At 43.7% G+C, this 21,067-nt stretch overlaps 1 protein-coding gene across 11 annotated transcripts in view; it reads right to left on the bottom strand.

Moving 5' to 3' along the window:
• LOC106609087 (lysine-specific demethylase 5A) overlaps positions 1 to 2,251 on the bottom strand; it is a 95,034-nt gene extending 92,783 nt beyond the window's left edge. For 8 of the 11 annotated variants that reach the window (XM_082977566.1, XM_082977570.1, XM_082977567.1 and 5 more), the window contains exon 1: positions 634 to 2,067. In XM_082977566.1, coding sequence (XP_082833692.1) covers positions 634 to 864 — 231 coding nt within the window. In that variant the 5' untranslated portion in view covers positions 865 to 2,067. Of the gene's footprint in view, positions 1 to 633; positions 2,096 to 2,124 lie in introns of those variants that run through there. The other 3 variants (XM_082977576.1, XM_082977574.1, XM_045722508.2) reach the window with 3 other exon arrangements.
• Positions 2,252 to 21,067: the final 18,816 nt, after the last annotated feature.

Here is a 21,067-nt window from a genome sequence, read left to right as displayed (position 1 = left end):
ATACATTTGATTTGCACAAGGCCAAATAATAAAACATGAAAAGTTGAGCATTTGGGTACGAATTTCACTTCCTGCTACTGTAGGCCTATCCCAAACCATGAAAAAAAATATATATATATAAAAAAACTCTTCACAGCCACATACATGGATATTGCTCATATTGTAGTCATGATGTAGCAAAGACTTGGAAATCTAGGCCATCAAATGAAAAGCAACTAGGAATTGATATATCAAATTGTTAATAGTTCAAAAAAATGGATCTAGACATCTAATTCGTGGGACGTTACTTGATATCCCGAATGTAACAGTTGCGATCTGTCCAGAAAACACACAAAAAAAAAAAAAAGAGTCCGATGGGAGTCTGGAATAGAGGCCGCTATTTTAAATGACGACTTTACTTTAACTGTTTGGCTAAATATAAACATCCAAAATCATTGTTCAAATAAACTGAGAAACAGACAAGAAATTTGACTCAAAAATTAAACGAGAAATGTCGTTACTCAGCTAAAAATGTGCGTGGGCTAGGCCGAAAATACCATAAATAGATGACAAAAAGGGCACAAACCAATGCAGCCGTAAATCTTAAAATGGAAGCAATGTGTTATATTCCAAAAGCATAAACAGTGAGGTTACCTCGGGCGGTCGAATTTTGCAGATGCCAGTTCTCTCTGCAATAGGTCGAATCTTGTTAATAAATCCTAGTGGATCCGAAAAATCTTCCCAACTCGGCTCAAAAACTGGGCACTCGGGAGGGGGTACGAATTCAGCAAAATCAGACATGACGAAATCACAACTTATATTTTCTTTAAAAAGCCAATAGTACTTGTGTTTAAAATCTATTGTGTTGACATCTGTGAGTGACATCAGTCCATGATTAGGTTGTCTTTCAATTAGCACACATATTGTTGCTTCGGGAACTTCTCCTTCATGTTCATGATTGTTTTAGTCTCAAGAAAAATCATTTCATTGAAGACAATTTCTTGATTTACCAACAGCTGGGCGACATGACAATATTGTTGAGTTGACTCTCAAAGACAAAACTGTAAAAGATCAAAAATACATTTCCAGTCCTATTCCATTAGGCAATTGCTGGGCCAAGCCGGGCGGAGTCCCATCCCCCCCCCAATCCCCCACCCACCACTCCTGTACAGCAACGTTAACTGAAAGCCTGAGAACTACCTGGGGCGCAGGACAACATCAGTCAAAAGCGCCATCACTGCCCTTTAAAATGTGGACATATGATCCCGCAACAAAATAAAAAACGGGCCAAAAAAAAAAGTAATGTATGTAATGTAATGTAACTATTCTAAGCTCCATATTAACCCAATAAATATTTAACAAATATTTCACTTTTGAATATCCATTGGTAGTGACATCTTTATGTACCAGGAAAAGGCATTATTTCATCCGGATTTCGCAATTTTATCCATTTAAAGTTGCGCCTTAGTGGTCATCCAATCTAAATATGACGTTCTACAGTAGTTTTCCAGGCTAAATGAGTGCGACCCTGTTCATCCGACGAGTAGCTCGTGACAATCAACATTGAGCAGTTAGCGCACATTGTTGATCAAACCACGTCCATTCAATTGAAGGAGAACGTTAGCTAGCTCGTCGCCACAACAGGCGGGGGGTTCCGTGGAGGTGATGGGTCGACATTCCCGATGCAGCAACATACGTTATTTGCTCCACAATAAACCAGACAACGAGCTAATTTAAACCATTCTCATGCACACGGTTCTCTTGCTTCGTGTCACCCGAGCACTTTTCTAGCTGCTGTTGTCATTAAAAACGACGATACTTCCTAGTTAGCTTAGCTAATTTAGCCGAGCCACACTGTGCTGTGACTGCTTGCTAGTTGCTGGCGAATAACTATCTTTCTTTAGTTTGCTCGCACAGTTCTGGAACAATATACATTTTTCAGGATAAACATTTCGTCTAAAATTGTTCAGTAGATGCCTATGTTGCTCGACGCTATGAACTTTCAAATATTGTATATATAGATATATTTCCCACCTTTCTTTTAATAGCAACGACCATGTCACTACCATGTAACAACAATATACCAATCCTCCACTTCCGCCTCCACATCCGCTTCAAGAAAACTAGAACCATGGTTTTACTTACTATTTCCCTCTATACAAAATCATATGCCTCCAGATATGTACATCAGCATTTATGGTAAATTAGTTGTAGTTTTGTAAGTAACTACTACGTTCATAACCAAGTGGGGGGAAAAAATCCATCGTCTCTAGTGGTGCTTTCAAGACCACTGGGATTCGGGAAAAAACGAGGTCAAATCGTGACGTCGGTGATATTCAAATCGGAGAAGTCTAGGATGATCCCAGAGTTTCCGAGTTGGATGACTGTTCAAAACATTTTTCCCGGATTGCCAGTTGTATTGAACACACTGATGTTGGAGATTGTTGGAGATTTCCGATTTCCCAGTTGTATGCAACGCGGCATGAACTCCGAATTCTCCCCATGATGAACTCATATCACTTAAGGAAATTATCTCCACAACATAATTTTTGTCAGTTAAGTGTAACAATTAAACGTTATTTATAAAAAGCAATCTATTATGTTTAACATTATATTTTGTTTACACGCATGATTGAAAGCTGTAGTTTTAGTTTATGGTTGATCAGCTTGATGGCCATTTGCCAATCGGCGTTTCAACGAGTTCAAAGCATGTGGGAATGCATCTAAATTGTATTTACGACTTCACAGCTCGTAATTGCCACCTTTCCATTTGGTTGTGCAGCGTTCCTGTGCTCGCCGGAGCTTCCTATTTGATTTTGAAAATACGACTTTGTTTTATTCATGTGCTTTTTGGTATGAACAATTCTTAAAACAACGTTGCTGATAAATATTTAGCTAGTTTGCTAAACATTGACAATATGGTAAAACTATCTACATTACCCATAGACCTATTGTAGCTGTCAAAAACGGATTTGTTATTTTGGTTGAAAAGTTAAGGTTATGGTAAAACGTCACAACTCGCACATTTTCCTGGTTGTTTCACACTTGTAGGCAAATTCCGACTTGTATGCAGGTAAAGAACAATGAGGGTTAGCTAAAAAAAAAAAAAATCGTTCATGTGAAACTTCCCAGTAGGAACTAACTTCCGATAACTCCGAAAGGACATATACAGCATTTGTGTGTAATGATAATAGAAAAGGTAACCCCATACAAATACAGTCCAAACACGTAAAACACACCCTATCCCCTCAGCCCTCAAATTAAGTGGACACTTCTGATGACGTTTCATTACGTCTGACGAGTATACACTTGCAAGGCGAGGGAGGAATGAATGATTTTTAAATGGACCGCCATTGCCCGGAAATTCGTCACTCGTTAATCCCGCGATGATTGTATTTTCAGCCAGTGGCAGTTTGTTGGTGCTTTATATGCACTTCAGTCAATTATGATTGCATGTATACTTATATTAACTATATCATTATTAATATACGACGACTGTATGATAGCTAGCAAATTAATTAGCTAAATAATGTTAGCCTGCCTAGCTGGAACTTCTGAAGAAGGAAAATGTTTTATTTCTACAATTTCCAAAAGCTAACAAAACAAAAACATTACTTTTACTAGAGGTGTTTGTGCCATCATGTGCATTAGTTGCACAAGTTCTAACCTTTTTACATTCGTTTTTACTTACACTTGTATGTTGACTGCTCCATTTATGTTGTTTTTCTGTTTTGGCAGACTTTTCTTAGTGGATGTAAAATCGTCATGAATTGAATTATGAGGAGTTTCAGGCCCTGAGTGAACATAATTGTACACTCGCAAACTTGACTAAAAACGAGGGCTGAGGGGCTTACGTTGCAAACTTACTTTCTTAATCATTTGGACTGCCCTAAATCAGGGATTCCCCCAAGGGCATAAAACGAGGGTGTGTCAAACAGTTTTAGAAACTTTAGAGTGTTTTCTGTCCAAATCTACTAATTATATGCATATTCTCGTTTCTGAGCAAGAGTAGTAGCCAGTTTAAATCGGGTACGTTTTTTATCCGGCCGTCAAAATACTGCCCCCTAGCCCCAACAGGTTAATTAACAGGTGTGCCTTGTTAAAAGTTTGTTTGTGGAATTTCTTTCTTTCTTAATGCGTTTGAGCCAATCCGTTGTGTTGTGACAAGGTAGAGGGTGGTATACAGAAGATAGCCCTATTTGGTAAAAGACAAAGTCCATATTATGGCAAGAACAGCTCAAATAAGCAAAGAGAAATGACAGTCCATCATTACTTTAAGACATGAAGGTCAATCAATCCAGAACATTTCAAGAACTTTGTGCAGTCGCAAAAACCATCAAGCTCTATGATGAAACTGGCTCTCATGAGGACCGCCACAGGAATGGAAGTTACCTATGCTGCAGAGGATAAGTTAATTGGAGTTACCAGCCTCAGAAATTGCAGCCCAAATAAATGCTTCTCAGTGTTCAAGTAATAGACACATCTCAACATCAACTTTTCAGAGGAGACTGTGAATCAGGTCTTCATGGTCGAATTTCTGCAAAGAAACCACTACTAAGGACACCAATAAGGAGACTTGCTTGGGACAAGAAACAAGAGCAATGATCTCCACATGTGTAGTACCCACTGTGAAGCATGAAGGACATGGTGTTATGGTGTTATGGTGTGGGGTTGCTTTGCTGGTGTCACTGTCGTGATTTATTTAGAATTCCAGGCACACTTAACCAGCATGGATACCACAGCATTCTTCAGCGAGAAGCCTTCCCAGCTTGTTTGCGCTTAGTGGGACTATCATTTGTTTTTCAACAGAACAATGACCCAACACACCTCCAGGCTGTGTAAGGGTTATTTGACCAAGAAGGAGAGTGATGGAGTGCTGCATCAGATGACCTGGCCTCCAGAAGGCCAGCATCCCGGAGTCGCATCTTCACTGTTGACGTTGAGACTGGTGTTTTGTGGGTGCTATTTAATGAAGCTGCCAGTTGAGAACTTGTGAGGCGTCTGTTTCTCAAACTAGACACTCTAATGTACCTGTCCTCTTGCTCAGTTGTGCACCAGGGCCTCCCACTGCTCTTTCTATTCTGGTTAGAGCCAGTTTGCGCTGTTCTGTGAAGGGAGTAGGACACAGCGTTGTATGAGATCTTAGATTTCTTTGGCAATTTCTTGCATGGAATAGCTATCATTTCTCAGAACAAGAATAAACTGTTAAGTTTCAGTATAAAGATCTTTGGAACACAGGAATGATGGTTGCTGATAATGGGCCTCTGTACGTCTATGGAGATATTCCATTAAAAAAAAAAATCTGCCGTTTCTAGCTACAATAGTCATTTACAACATTAACAATGTCTACAGTACACTGTATTTCTGAACAATTGTATGTTATTTTAATGGACAAAAAATGTGCTTTTCTTCCAAAAACAAAGACATTTCTAAGTGACCCCAAACTTTTGAAAGGTACATATGAGATGAGTATTGCATAATTTGTAAACATTATTAAAGTGACTAGTGTTCCATTTATTAAAGTGGCCAGTGATTCCAAGTCTATGTATATAGGCAGCAGCCTCTAATGTGCTAGTGATGGCTATTTAACAGTCTGATGACCTTGAGATAGAAGCTGTTTTTCAGTCTCTCGGTCACAGCTTTGATGCACCTGTACTGACCTCGCCTTCTGGATGGTAGCGGGCTGAACAGGCAGGGGCTCGGGTGGTTGTTGTCCTTGATGATCTTATTGGCCTTCCTGTGACATAGGGTGCTGAAGGTGTCCTGGAGGGCCAGGTAGTTTGTCCCCGGTGATGCGTTGGGAAGACTGTTGCGGGCAGTACAGTTGCCGTACGAGGCGGTGATACAGCCTGACTGTCACACCCTGATCTGTTTCTCCTGTCTTTGTGCTTGTCTCCACCCCCCACCAGGTGCCATTATCCCCTGTGTATTTATACCTGTGTTCTCTGTTTGTCTGTTGCCGGTTCGTTTTGTTCGTGAAACCTACCAGCGTCTGTTCCCCTGCTCCTGCCTGTTTCTTGCTCTTGTTTTCTAGTCCTACCAGGTATTGAACTTTCTGCCTGCCCTGACCCTGAGACTGCCTGCCGTCCTGTACCTTACCCCACCTTACTGAATTATTGACCCCTGCCTTCCTTTGACCTGTCATTTGCCTACCCCTGTATAAGGAATTATCTTTTGTTTCTTCAACACTGTCTGCATCTGGGTCATAACTGAAATGCGATGCCAACAGGATGTTCTCAATTTTACATTTGTAAAAGTTTGGGAAGGTTTTAGGTGCCAACCCAAATTTCTTCAGCCTCCTGAGGTTGAAGAGGCACTGTTGAGTCTTCTTCACAACACTGTTTGTGTGGGTGGACCATTTCAGTTTGTCAGTGATGTGTATGCCAAGGAAGCTTTCCACCTTCTCCACTGTGGTCCCGTCAATGTGGATGGGGGTGCTCCCTCTGCTGTTTCATGAAGTCCACGATCATCTCCTTTGTTTTATTGACGTTGAGTGATAGGTTATTTTCCTTGCGCCACACTCCCAGAGCCCTCACCTCCTCCCTGTAGGCTGTCTCGTTATTGTTGGTAATCTAGCCTACTACTGTTGTGTCGTCTGCAAACTTGATCATTGAGTTTGAGGCGTGCGTGGCCACGCAGTCATGGGTGAACAGGGAGTATAAGAGGGGACTGAGCACACACCCTTGTGGGGCCCCAGTGTTGAGGATCAGCAAAGTGGAGGGGTTGTATCTCACCTTCCCCATCTGGCCATGAGCTAGCCTTGAGCTAGGTCCATATACCAGCTAATTCTAGGGCTACAATTCCTCCTTTGCCAATTGGCCTGGACCCTTTATTGTCGACACGGAGCCCCGCCGATCCATCACGACTGGACTGCCGACGTGATTGCCCGATGTGGTCTCAACAGGCTATTCTGTTACGATGTCGCCAAAGAACCATCTACTAACCCCAGCCCGCTAGCTTTTCTGAACGCTGTGTCCCCTGCTTGCCTAGCGTAGTAGGGACTACCGAACGGCACCCTGACTCACCTATTTCTGCTCTTTTGACCCTATGATCACTCGGCGACACAGCTGATGCACCCTGGACTGTTTCAATAACGCGGTATCTCATTTTGTTTACCTGTCGGTCCTAGCCTCGAACTCAGGTTCTGTATGTACCTAACAGACCCACTCTGATCAACACCTGTGATTGCTTTATGCCTCTCTCTATTGTCAATACGCCTTGTCTACTGCTGTCTTGGCTAGTTCTTATTGTTTTATTTCACTGTAGAGACATCAGTCCCGCTCAAAATGCCTTAGATAGATAGCTCTTTTGTCCCACCCCACACACATGCGGAGACCTCACCTGGCTTAACCTCTATGGGCTAGGTGGGACGCTTGCAGCCTGTGGCGCGATTTTCAAAACCTTAAAAATCCTATTACTTCAATTTCTCAAACATCACTAACCTTTGATGATCTTCATCAGATGACAACCCTAGGACATTATGTTATACAATACATGCATGTTTTGTTCAATCAAGTTCATATTTATATCAAAAACCAGCTTTTTACATTAGCATGTGACGTTCAGAACTAGCAAACTTCCGCGGAATTCGCTAACATTTTACTAAATTACTCACGATAAACGTTCACAAAAAGCATAACAATTATTTTAAGAATTATAGATACAGACCTCCTCTATGCACTCTATGTCCGATTTTAAAATAGCTTCTTTACCATTTCGGATAGTGTCTGGAACGCACGAACAAAACGGCGCTATTCGGATATAACGATGGATTATTTTGGACCAAACCAACATTTGTTATTGAAGTAGCAGTCCTGGGAGTGCATTCTGACGAAGACAACAAAAGGTAATCAAACTTTTATAATGGGTGTCTGATTATTTCTGGCTTGGTACTCTGCTGACGTAATCTAATGTTTTGCTTTCGTTGTAAAGCCTTTTTGAAATCGGACAGTGTGGTTAGATTAACGAGAGTCTTGTCTTTAAATAGCTGTAAAATAGTCATATGTTTGAGAAATTGAAGTAATATGATTTGTAAGGTTTTGAAAATCACGCCACAGGCTTCAAGTGGCTGTTACGTAGGTGGGACGAATTCGTCCCGCCTAGCCCAGAGAGGTTAACATCATCACAATCTTAAATAAGCATGCCCCATTCAAAAAATGTTGAACTAAGAACGGATATAGCCCTTGGTCTGCCCTTGACTGCCCTTGACTGCCCTTGACCAGCACAAAAACATCCTGTGGCATACTGCATTAGCATTGAATAGCCCCTGCGATATGCAACTATTCAGGGAAGTCAGGAACCAATATGCTCAGTCAGTTAGGAAAGCTAAGGCTAGATTTTTCAAACAGAAATTTGCATCCTGTAGCACAAATTCAAAAAAGTTCTGAGACACTGTAAAGTCCATGGAGAATAAGAGCACCTCCTCCCAGCTGCCCACTGCACTGAGGCTAGGAAACACTGTCACCACCGATGCATCTACGATAATCGAGAATTTCAAAAAGCATTTTTCTATGGCTAGCCATGCTTTCCACCTGGCTAGCCATGCTTTCCACCTGGCTACCCCTACCCCGGTCAACAGCTCTGCACCCCACACAGCAACTTTCCCAAGCCTCCCCCATTTCTCCTTCACCCAAATCCAGATAGCTGATGTTCTGAAAGAGCTGCAAAATCTGCACCCCTACAAATCAGCTGGGTTAGACAATCTAGACCCTCTCTTTCTAAAAAATATCCGCCACAATTGTTGCAGCCCGTATTACTAGCCTGTTCAACCTCTTTCATATCGTCTGAGATCCCTAGAGATTGGAAAGCTGCCGTGGTTCCCCCTCTTCAAAAAGGGAGACACTCTAGGCCAAAACTGTTACAGAACTATATCTATCCTACCTTTCTAAAGTCTTCAAAAGTTAAGTTAACAAACAGCCCACCAACCATTTCGAATCCCACCGTACCTTTTTTTTAATACATTTTTTGACCTTTATTTAACTAGGCAAGTCAGTTAATAACAAATTCTTATTTTCAATGACAGCCTAGGAACAGTGGGTTAATGAGAAACCTGTTGAGCCCAGATGAACCAGGAGAAAAGTCATTCATAGATTTAGTCGAGCTATTAAAAAATCACTTCAACCCCAAACTCAGTGAGATAGTGCAAAGATTCAAATTCGATTCACGCATGAGAAAACCTACCGAATCAGTGGGGGAATATGTGGCTGAGTTGAGAAAACTAGCATTGGACTGTAACTATGGGAATACATTATCGCAAATGATACGCGATCGGCTGGTGTGTGGGATTAATGATGACAGGATACAAATACGATTGTTATCAGAGCCTAATCTCACATTTGAGAATGCACTTAAACTGGCCCAGGCCATGGAGTCAGCGAATAGAAATGCACTGGATTTGCAGGCAAGGGGCGCAACTGCGTGTCATCCAGTGAAAGAGAGCAGCTCTGAGCACGTAGAATTTCAAAGAACGGAAAGCAGCCAATAGAGACAGTTATCGTTGCAAAGGCAAACACGCAGCGTTTGACTGTAAATTCAAACATGAAAATTGTTATGCATGTGGGATAATAGGCCACATTGCGAGGGCGTGCCGCAATAAAAAAAAGCCGCAGGCTGCAGAAAACAGAACTGACAGAAAACCGAATACCTCCAGACGCTCTAGCTACCGCTCTAATCAAGTGATAGAAAGTGAAAGTGAGTGCGTAGACGCAGAGCAAGCATTCTCAATGTACAGTGTACAGGGGTCAAATATGAAGAGGGTGAAGCCTTTCATTGTGGAAATGGGAATAAATGGATTTAAGGTACCGTTTGAACTAGACACAGGATGTAGTTTCACACTGATGAACAGGTCCCAATTCTATATGAAGTGGAAAAACGTTAAAGTGCCTACACTGAGAGACACCCCCATTAAACTCAAAACGTACACGGGGAGAAGATCACTGTGATTGGAGTTGCTGATGTTCAAGTGGAATATCATGGACAAAAGAAAAGTCTGCCCCTCTTAGTAGTGGAAGGTACTAGCCCCAGCTTACTAGGAAGAGGGTGGTTGGAGGAAATACAATTTAACTGGAATGAAATAAATAAATAAATAAACATGTCACCACAGAGACATTGACACTACAGCAGGTGCTTTCAAAGCATGAGTGTGTTTTCAAAGAAGAGCTAGGGACATTAAAAGGGGTCCAAGCTACCATTCATGTTGCTGCTGATGCTACTCCCAGATTCTATAGGCCAAGATCAGTTCCATATGTCATGAAGCCTAAAGTGGATGTGGAAATTTACAGACTCTTAGCAGAGGATATAATTATACCTGTCAAGTTTTCTGAGTGGGCAGCACCAGTTGTTCCCATACTCAAACCAGATGGTTCAATCAGATTATGCGGTGACTATAAGCTGACTGTAATTAGTTTCCTCTCTGGAGCAGTACCCCATACCCAAAGTGGAGGATTTGCTTTCAACGTTAACCGGAGGGCAACAGTTCACAAAACTGGACATGAGTCACGCATATCAGCAAGTGCTAATGGATAAAGCTTCACAGAAGTACCTGACCATAAACACCCACAGAGGGATGTTTACCTATAAACGCTTACCTTTTGGGGGGTCTTCTGCACCAGCTATCTTCCAAAGAACAATGGAAGGAATTCTGCAGGGGATACCCAAGGTAGCGGTTTACCTCGATGACATTCTTGTCACGGGAGTCATGAAGGAGGAACATCTCAGAAACTTAGGTGAAGTTTTGAGGAGGATGGAGGACGCCGGTCTCCAGCTGAAGAGGAGGAAGTGTACACTGTTAGCTGATGAAGTGTAGTACCTGGGTCACAAGGTGGATGCCAATGGGTTACACACTGTCAAAGCTAAAGTGAGGGCTGTTGTGGAAGCTCCAGCTCCGACAAACGTTACAGAGCTGAAAGCCTATCTAGGCTTACTGAATTATTATAATCGCTTCCTCCCAAATCTATCTACCCTCTTAGCTCCTCTGCATCAACTGTTAAGGAAGGACGTGGCCTGGAAATGGTCAGAAAGACAGGAAGAAGCTTTTGCAAAGTCAAAGGTGTTACTGCAATCAGCTGAAGTGCTAGTGCACTACTCAGCAGACAGAGATCGCATCTTATCGTATGATGCCTCATCGTATGGTGTGGGGGTGGTGCTATCACACCGATGGAGAATGGTGCAGAGAAACCTATCGGGTTCATGTCAAGAACATTGTCGCCAGCGGAGAAAAAGTACTCTCAGCTGGACAAGGAAGGACTGGCTGTCATATTCGGAATACAGAGATTCCACAAGTACTTATACGGGAGAACATTCACTATTGTGACCGACCATAAGCCTCTGATCTCTCTGTTCCATGAACAAAAGCCAGTACCACAAATGGTCTCTCCAAGAGTTCAACGATGGGCTGTGTGGCTCAGGGCCTACGAGTACAGAATAATTTACAAACCAGGTAGATACCATGGGAATGCTGATGCTCTGAGTAGTCTGCCCGTTCCAGAAATCATCATTCAGGAAGAAGAAAATTACCAGGTTTTGATGATCGATGTATTGGATGATGCACTGGTAAACACAGCACAAATCAGGCAATGGACTACAAAGGATGTGACGCTATCACAAGTGCATGAATTTATCCTGAGAGGATGGCCTACAGTAACAGAGCCTCAGATCATGCCTTACTACACTCGCCGCTTGGCATTGAGTGTTCGAGATGGATGTGTTCTGTGGGGTTCTAGAGTAGTTATCCCACCACAAGGGCATGGTCTGCTACTGAAGTTGTTGCATTAGTCGCATCCAGGTATGTCGAGAATGAAAGGCCTAGCGAGGTCATAAGTCTGGTGGCGAAAAATGGACCACGATGTGGAAAATGAGGTCAGCCGGTGTGCAGAATGTCAGAGTAACAGGAAGTCACCCCCCACTGCGCCATTACATCCATCGGAATGGCCAGAAAAGCCATGGACACGACTACATGTGGACTACGCTGGACCTTTCCTAGGAAAAATGTTCCTTGTGCTGATTGATTCTCATTCAAAGTGGATGGATGTTTACCCCATGAACACGTCAACATCGTACGCTACGATTGAGAAGTTGAGACAAAGCTTCAGTGTAATGGGATTGCCTCAAATGTTGGTTAGTGACAATGCTACTTGTTTTACAAGCACTGAATTAACAAGTTTCATGAAACAAAAAGGAATTCAGCATGTAACGTCGGCTCCTTTTCACCCATCTTCAAATGGATTAGCGGAACGTGCGGTTCAGACCTTGAACGAGGGGATGAGAAAGATGCAAGGGCCCAGCATTGAAACAAAGGTGTCAAGATTCTTGTTTAGATACAGGATTACTCCTCAAGCTACAACTGGGTTGTCACCTGCAGAAATGTTGATGTAAAGGAGGTTAAGGTCAACTGTGGATCTCATCAGACCAGACCTGAAAATGAAAATACAACAAAAGCAATGGAATCAAAAATGTAATCATGACACCCGAGCCAAACTCGAAGTTTCTCACCTGGAGATGATGTCTATACAAGAAACTATGGGTTTGGTCCTAAATGGATTCCAGCTACCATTGAGGATTGCTCAGGACCAGTATCTTATACTGTGATCATCGGAAGTGGACAAAGACTAAGGAGACACGTAGATCAGATCCGAGCTCGAATTCCAGTTCCATCTGGAGATCTGGATCAATGCTTAAATGAACAGGACAGGACATTGGAACGTTCCCCAGAGTTGCAGTTGGACAAACCACCTGAGACCAACAATGCTCAACTTCCTGAGACCACCAGTCCGGGACGACCTCCTCCTGTGAAGTCTCCACAAAAGGACTTTGTTTCACCATTAAGGGGTGAAGATCTGGTGGCACCAGCTACACCACCTCTGAGACGCTCTATTAGAGAGAGACGTCCGCCAGACTTTTTCAGATCAGATGTTTGAAAAAAATGTAAATATGAAAATAGCATAGCTCAGAAAGGAATTAAGTTGGGTTATTAGCTTTAAAGGGGGGGACTGTAGTAACCTGGTATATTTATGTTTACCAATACATGGCAGTATTGACTCAAGACGGGGGTTTGCTTCCCGCTATCCATAGCTATTTCCTATGTCTGCCAATATAACTGTGAATAAGAAAGCTTCAGGTAGCATAAGCCAGGTGCATTAGAGAATGTAATTCTAAGTTACAATTAAATGCTAAACCGTACTTACGTCTCATGAGTCATCAATCTTAGAAGTCTCTAAGGATACTACACTCCCTATCCCAGCCTGCTGTCCCCACATGCTTCAAGATGGCCACCATTGTTCCTGTACCCAAAAAAGTAAAGGTAACTGAGCTAAATGACTATCGCCCTGTAACACTCACTTAGGTCAGCATGAAGTGCTTTGAGAGACTAGTCAAGGATCATATCACCTCCACCTTAACCGTCACCCGAGACCCACTTTAAATTTGCTTACCGCCTGAATAGGTTCACAGACGATGCTTTCGCCATCACACTGCACACTGCCCTATCCCATCTGGACAAGAGGAATACTTATGTAAGAATGCTGTTCATTGACTATTGCTCAGCATTCAACACCATAGTACCCTCCAAGCTCATCATTAAGCTCAAGGCCCTGGGTCTGAACGCCGCCCTGTGCAACTGGGTCCTGGACTTCCTGACGGGCTACTTCCAGATTTTTTTACTCTTATTTTTATTTCACCTTTATTTAACCACGTAGGTAAGTTGAGAACAAATTCTCATTTACAACTGCGACCTGGCCAAGATAAAGCAAAGCAACACAGAGTTACATATGGGAGAAACAAATGTACAGTCAATAACACAATAGAAAAATCTCTATACAGTGTGTACAAATGTAAGGAGGTAGGCAATAAATAGGCCATAGTGGCGAAATAATTACAATTTAGCAATTAAACACTGGAGTGATAGATGTGCAGAAGATGAATGTGCAAGTAGATACTTGGGTGCAAAGGAGCAAAAAAATAAAGAACAATATGGGGATGAGGTAGTTGGGTGGGCTATTTACAGATGGGCTGTGTACAGGTGCAATGATCGGTAAGCTGCTCTGACAGCTGATGCTTAAGTTTGTTCCACCTGAGCGAGTCTGACCACAAATGGGTTTGATGGATCCGGGAAAAGAGCAGGAATAGGACTACAGTCCAAACTATGTCTTCCAATGTATGACTGCTGTCGGCATCCAAAGATTATCAAACTTGAATAAACGCTTGGAGGTAAGGACGACAGCAGTGGTGTAGTCTATGGCCATACGGATATCACTTATTGATACCTACATAGCTCATTCAGCTATTTGCGCCTTACGGATTGTGGCTGTGGTGGATAGCTGTTCACAAATCTAAATGTGTATTTGAACCCAATAATGGTTGAATTCAAGAAGTTTAAGCTGCCTATCAATCATTGTTTTTGAAACCAGTCGACAGCCAGTGAAAAATATGCTCTTGCAACAATTGCGTAGTGCGGATCCCAGCCTATGGAATAAAAGTGGGGCATTTATTGCTCAATCTATTTCATGCTGATAAAAAAAATTCATAGTCCTAATGTTAAAACTCGCACACTTTTGATAGACTTAAAAGGGGCAATCTATAGTTGCTACATCGATTTTTGGACTTATCAAGGATACCTGTCAAAAGTTTGGACACACCAACTATTCAAGGGTTTTTCTTTATTTTTTACTATTTTCTACATTGTAGAATAATAGTGAAGAAGTCAAAACTATGAAATAACACATATGGAAGCATGTAGTAACCAAAAAAGTGTTAAACAAATCAAAATATATTTGAGATTCTTCGAATAGCCACCCTTTGCCTTGATGACAGCTTTGCACACACTTGGCATTTTTTTTATCCATCTTCATGAGGTAGTCACCTGGAATGCATTTCAGGGAGCCCAGCCAACTGCAACTCGCTGTTGGCTGGGCTCCCTGCCTGTGCCATTAAACCCCTACAACTCATCCAGAACGCCGCAGCCCGTCTGGTGTTCAACCTTCCCAAGTTCTCTCACGTCACCCCGCTCCTCCGCTCTCTCCACTGGCTTCCAGTTGAAGCTCGCATCCGCTACAAGACCATGGTGCTTGCCTACGGAGCCGTGAGGGGAACGGCACCTCCGTACCTTCAGGCTCTGATCAGTCCCCACACCCAAACGAGGGCACTGCGCTCATCCACCTCTGGCCTGCTGGCCCCCCTACCTCTGAGGAAGCACAGTTCCCGCTCAGCCCAGTCAAAACTGTTCGCTGCTCTGGCACCCCTATGGTGGAACAAGCTCCCTCACGATGCCAGGACAGCGGAGTCAATCACCACCTTCCGGAGACACCTGAAACCCCACCTCTTTAAGGAATACCTGGGATAGGATAAAGCAATCCTTCTAACCCCCACCTAAAAAGATTTAGATGCACTATTGTAAAGTGGTTGTTCCACTGGATATCATAAGGTGAATGCACCAATTTGTAAGTCGCTCTGGATAAGAGCGTCTGCTAAATGACTTAAATGTAAATGTAAATGTCTTAAAAGTTAATTTATGGAATTTCTTTCCTTCTTAATGCATTTGAGCCAATCAGTTGTGTTGTGACAAGGTAGGTGGGGAATACAGAAGATAGCCATATTTGGTAAAAGACCAAGTCCATATTATGGCAAGAACAGCTCAAATAAGCAAAGAGAAACGACAGTCCATCATTACTTTAAGACATGAAGGTCAGTGAACACGGAAAATTTCAAGAACTTTTAAAGTTTCTTCAAGTGTAGTCGCAAAAACCATCAAGCGCTATGATGAAACTGGCTCTCATGAGGACCGTCACAGGAATGGAAGACCGAGAGTTACCTCTGCTGCAGAGGACAAGTTCATTACATTTACCAGCCTCAGAAATTGCAGCCCGAATAAATGCTTCACAGAGTTCAAGAAACAGACACATCTCAACATCATCTGTTCATGGGACACTGTGTGAATCAGGCCTTCATGGTGGAATTGCTGCAAAGAAACCACTACTAAAGGACACCAATAAGAAGAGGAGACTTGCTTGGGCCAGATGACCTGGGACCTCATTTATAAATGTTGCGTAGGCACAAAAGAAGGTGTATGCCACTTTCTAAGCAGACTTTGGGATTGATAAAAAAACAAACTTGACGGGAGAATGTGTGGTCCTCCCCGGACACTTTGACCCATACATACACACATAAACTGGAGAAATGAGAAACTGCAACTCCGATGGCAGAAGGATGAAACTCGAGAAATGTTTTGAAATTGATACCATTGTGTAAAATAAATCAAAATATGACCTGTCACGTATTATATATGAAGAGTTCCCTGGAGTGAACAGAAAAACCCCCACAAAAAACATGACTTAGGATAATAAATACAAACGGAGATATCTGTTTTTGCAAAAGAATCCCTCAAATATGTTGTGCAGTTTAACCTCTATGGGGCAGGCGGGACGAATTCGTCCCACCTACGTAACAGCCAGTTGAATCCTGTGGCGCGATTTTCAAATACCTTAAAAATCCTATTACTTCAATTTCTCAAACATATGACTATTTTACAGCTATTTAAAGACAAGACTCTCGTTAATCTAACCACACTGTCCGATTTCAAAAAGGCTTTACAACGAAAGCAAAACATTAGATTATGTCAGCAGAGTACCAAGCCAGAAATAATCAGACACCCATTTTTCAAGCTAGCATATAATGTCACAAAAAACAAAACCACAGCTAAATGCTGCACTAACCTTTGATGATCTTCATCAGATGACACACCTAGGACATTATGTTATACAATACATGCATGTTTTGTTCAATCAAGTTCATATTTATATCAAAAAACAGCTTTTTACATTAGCATGTGACGTTCAGAACTAGCATAAACCCCGCAAACTTCCGGCGAATTTACTAACAATTTACTAAATTACTCACGATAAACGTTCACAAAAAGCATAACAATTATTTTAAGAATTATAGATACATTACTCCTCTATGCACTCGATATGTCCGATTTTAAAATAGCTTTTCGGTGAAAGCACATTTTGCAATATTCTAAGTACATAGCCCGGCATCACAGGGCTAGCTATTTAGACACCCAGCAGGTTTAGCACTCACGAATATCAGATTTACTATAAGAAAAATGGTCTTACCTTTCCTGTTCTTCGTCAGAATGCACTCCCAGGACTTCTACTTCAATAACAAATGTAGGTTTGGTCCAAAATAATCCATAGTTATGTTCCAACAGCGACGTTTTGTTTGTGCGTCCCAGACACTATCCCAATGGTAAATAACGGTCGTGCGCACGGCGCATTTCGTGACAAAAGATTTCTAAATATTTCATTACCATACTTCGAAGCATGTCAACCGCTGTTTAAAATCAATTTTTATGCCATTTTTCTCGTAAAAAAGCGATAATATTCCGACCGGGAATCTGCAATTAGATAAACAGCCGAAGGAAAATATATCACTGGGTCGAATCGGGCACGCGCCTAATTCCATTGTCCTCTGATGGGCCACTTGGCAAAGGCGATTATGTGTTTCAGCCTGAGGCTGCCTCATCATCGTTCAGGTTTTTCCCGGGCTCTGAGAGCCTATTGGAGCCCTAGGAAATGTCACGTTACAGCTAAGATCCTGACTCTTCAATAAACAGAAGCAAGAACAACAACACCTTGTCAGACAGGCCACTTCCTGCATGAAACCTTCTCAGGTTTTTGCCTGCCAAATGAGTTCTGTTATACTCACAGACACCATTCAAACAGTTTTAGAAACTTTAGTGTGTTTTCTATCGATATGTAATAAGTATATGCATATTCTAGTTACTGGTTAGGAGTGGTAACCAGATTAAATCGGGTACATTTTTTATCCGGCGGTGTAAATACTGCCCCCTAGCCCTAACAGGTTAATTAGGAAAAATATTTAATTGGATCTGTAATTATTAAACAATATTTGCATGATATGAAATGCATTCTCATAAATAATAAGGTGAACAGTAGGATAAATTATGTTTAAACTGATGCAACTATGGGCGTTAAAAGGGTGGGACAAGACGCTCGCTCACGTGCGCCAAATTTTGAATTGATTGTGATTTATAAAGGGAACCCGGCGTGGGATGATGTGGATGTCGATTAAGACAGCCCCCCGCATCTCTCTGATTCAGAGGGGCCTCACTGCAGTGGCGGTCAGCGCTCATCTTCTGCCGGGCCTCGGCCTGGTTGAGGTGCTCCTGGATGGCCTCCCAGGTCTCCCTCGAGCGCTGTACCCAATCCTCCACCACAGGAGCCTCGGTCTGGCTCTGATGCCATGGTACCAGGACCGGCTGGTACCCCAACATGCACTGAAAAGGCGAAATGTTAGTTGAGGAGTGGCGAAACGAGTTCTGGGCCATCTCTGCCCATGGGATATACCTCACCTACTCCCCTGGCTAACCCTGGCAATACGACCGCAGAAACCTACCCACATCCTAGTTCACTCTCTCCACCTGCCCATTACTCTCAGGGTGAAAACCTGAGGTTAGGCTGACCGAGACCCCCAGATGCTCCATGAACGCCTTCCACACCCGGGACATGAACTGGGGACCCTGATCAGAAACTCTGTCCTCAGGCACACCGTAGTGCCGGAAGACGTGAGTAAATCGGGCCTCCGCCGTCTGTAGGGCCGTAGGGAGACCGGGCAAAGGGATGAGACGACAGGAAAACCGATCCACAACGACCAGGACCGTGGTGTTCCCCTGGGAAGGAGGGAGATCGGTCAGGAAGTCTACCAATAAGTGTGAACAAGGCCGCTGTGGAACGGGGAGGGGATGTAACTTCCCTCTAGGCAGGTGTCTAGGAGCCTTGCTCTGAGTGCACACCGAACAGGAGGAGACGTAAAACCTCACGTCCTTAGCTAACGTGGGCCACCAGTACTTTCCCCTAAGGATTCTCACCGTCCTATCTATGCCTGGGTGACAAGAGGAAGGTAACGTATGCGCCCACCAAATCAACCTATCGCGGACACCAAGCGGGACATGCCTCCGTCCCGCAGGACACTGAGGCGGAGTAGGTTCTGAACGACATGCCCGCTCGATGTCCGCATCCACCTCCCACACCACCGGCACCACCAGATAAGAGGCCGGAAGTATGGGGGTGGGATTGATGGGCCGTTCCTCCGTATCATACAGACGGGACAGTGCGTCTGCCTTAGTGTTCTGGGAACCTGGTCTATATGAGATAGTAAATCTAGTGAAAAACATGGCCCACCTTGCCTGACGAGGGTTCAGTCTCCTTGCCGCTCGGATGTACTCCAGATTCCGGTGGTCAGTCCAGATGAGGAAAGGGTGTTTAGCCCCCTCGAGCCAATGTCTCCACACTTTCAGCGCTTTTACGACCGCTAGCAGCTCCCGGTCCCCCACGTCATAATTTCGGTCCGCCGGGCTGAACTTCCTCAAAAAGAAAGCGCAGGGGCGGAGCTTCAGTGGCGTGCCCGAGCGCTGTGAGAGCACGGCTCCTACCCCAGCCTCGGACGCATCCACCTCCACCATGAATGCCAAAGAGGGGTCTGGATGAGCCACGCACTCACGTTCTCTCCTCCCAAAGGAGCCGGGTGAACGGTTGCCAGGTACAACTCCAGCTGGAGCAGAAAACCCTTGCACCCGGCAGCCGTCCCATTGTACTCCCTCGGGAGCGCGAGCCGAACACCGCTGGGTCCAGATGGTGCTGGCACAGGTGATGGTGTAGGTTGGTACATGGTGGGCGTAGGGGTAGGCAGACCACCCATCTCTCCATCGTTGCCATCACCTGATCCATGGCTGTCCCGAGACGGTGGAGTACGGTGGTGTGATGTAGCACGTGCTCCTCCATGGATGTGGAGGGCGCGTCAGCTCCTGCTGACTCCATTGTGGTGCGGGATTCTGTAACAAATGCCTCTTGATGGAGGGGGGTGTGTGGAATCAGGAGCAGGAGAGCAGATAGGTTCCATTGAAAATCAACAGTTTATTAGGCGGTTCCGAAATCGCAACACAGACACAAAGGAAAACCACACAAATGTCGTATCCACTCCCAGGGAGGGAACGATACACACAGAGGAGATACCTTGACTCCGCTACCTACAAGCAATATGTCCACGGTAAACACATACCGTACTTAAAACAAAACAACACCCGTGGTGCAGGCATGCACCCCTTACATGTACCATACAGCAATAATCCCGCACACAGTCTAACCTGCAGCGGGGAAATATAAACCCACCGAAATCAGAAAAACTAGACACAGGTGTGTAAAACCAGACAGAACTAAATGAAAAGGAAAATGGGATCGGTGGCAGCTAGTAGGCCGGCGACGACGACCGCTGAGCACCGCCCGAACAGGGAGAGGAGCCACCTTCGGTGGAAGTCGTGACACAGCTGTCATCATCGGCAGCTCTATGGTGAGAAACATCTCGGTTCCCAGTGAAAGAACTCTGTGCTACCCAGGAGCACAGGACTTTACAATGCTGCTTCAGACCGTTCTACGACAGATGCTGGGAGCTGATGCTGTCATAGTCCATGTGGGGTCAAACAACAGTAGGAGGGCTAGCTCGGAACTTTTGAAAATGTATTTTAAAGAACTGATTCTAGCATTTAAAGATTCCAAAAAGTGGCCAATCATTTCAGGTCCAGTACCATCGTTGAGCCGCGGGTGTGAAAGATCCAGCAGGCTACTGGCATTACACATCAGGTTAAAAGATTACTGTGGCTCTGTTGAAATCACTTTTATAGATAACTTTGACACCTTCTGGAAACAGAAGATACTCTACATGAATGACGGAGTCAATCCAAATCATCTTGGCTCCTGGACTCTGTTCAAGCATTTCAAGGCTGCGTTGAGACAACGACATTTCAATGACCCAAGACCAGCTCAGTTAACCTGTCTGGGCTAGGGGGCAGTATTTTCACGGCCAGATAAATAACGTACCTAATTTAAACTGGTTACTACTCTTTCCCAGAAACGAGAATATGCATATTATTAGTAGATTTGGATAGAAAACACTCTGAAGTTTCTAAAACTGTTTGAATGGTGTCTGTGTGTATAACAGAACTCATATGGCAGGCAAAAACCAGGAAGTGGCCTGTTTGCGAATTTGTAGTTCTCCCTTTGCTTCTCATACGATTAGTCGT

Source organism: Salmo salar, chromosome 07 (assembly GCF_965601325.2).
Source record: "Salmo salar chromosome 07, fSalSal1, whole genome shotgun sequence".
Lineage (NCBI taxonomy): Eukaryota > Metazoa > Chordata > Actinopteri > Salmoniformes > Salmonidae > Salmo > Salmo salar.
This window is presented reverse-complemented; position numbering and strand designations above follow the sequence as displayed.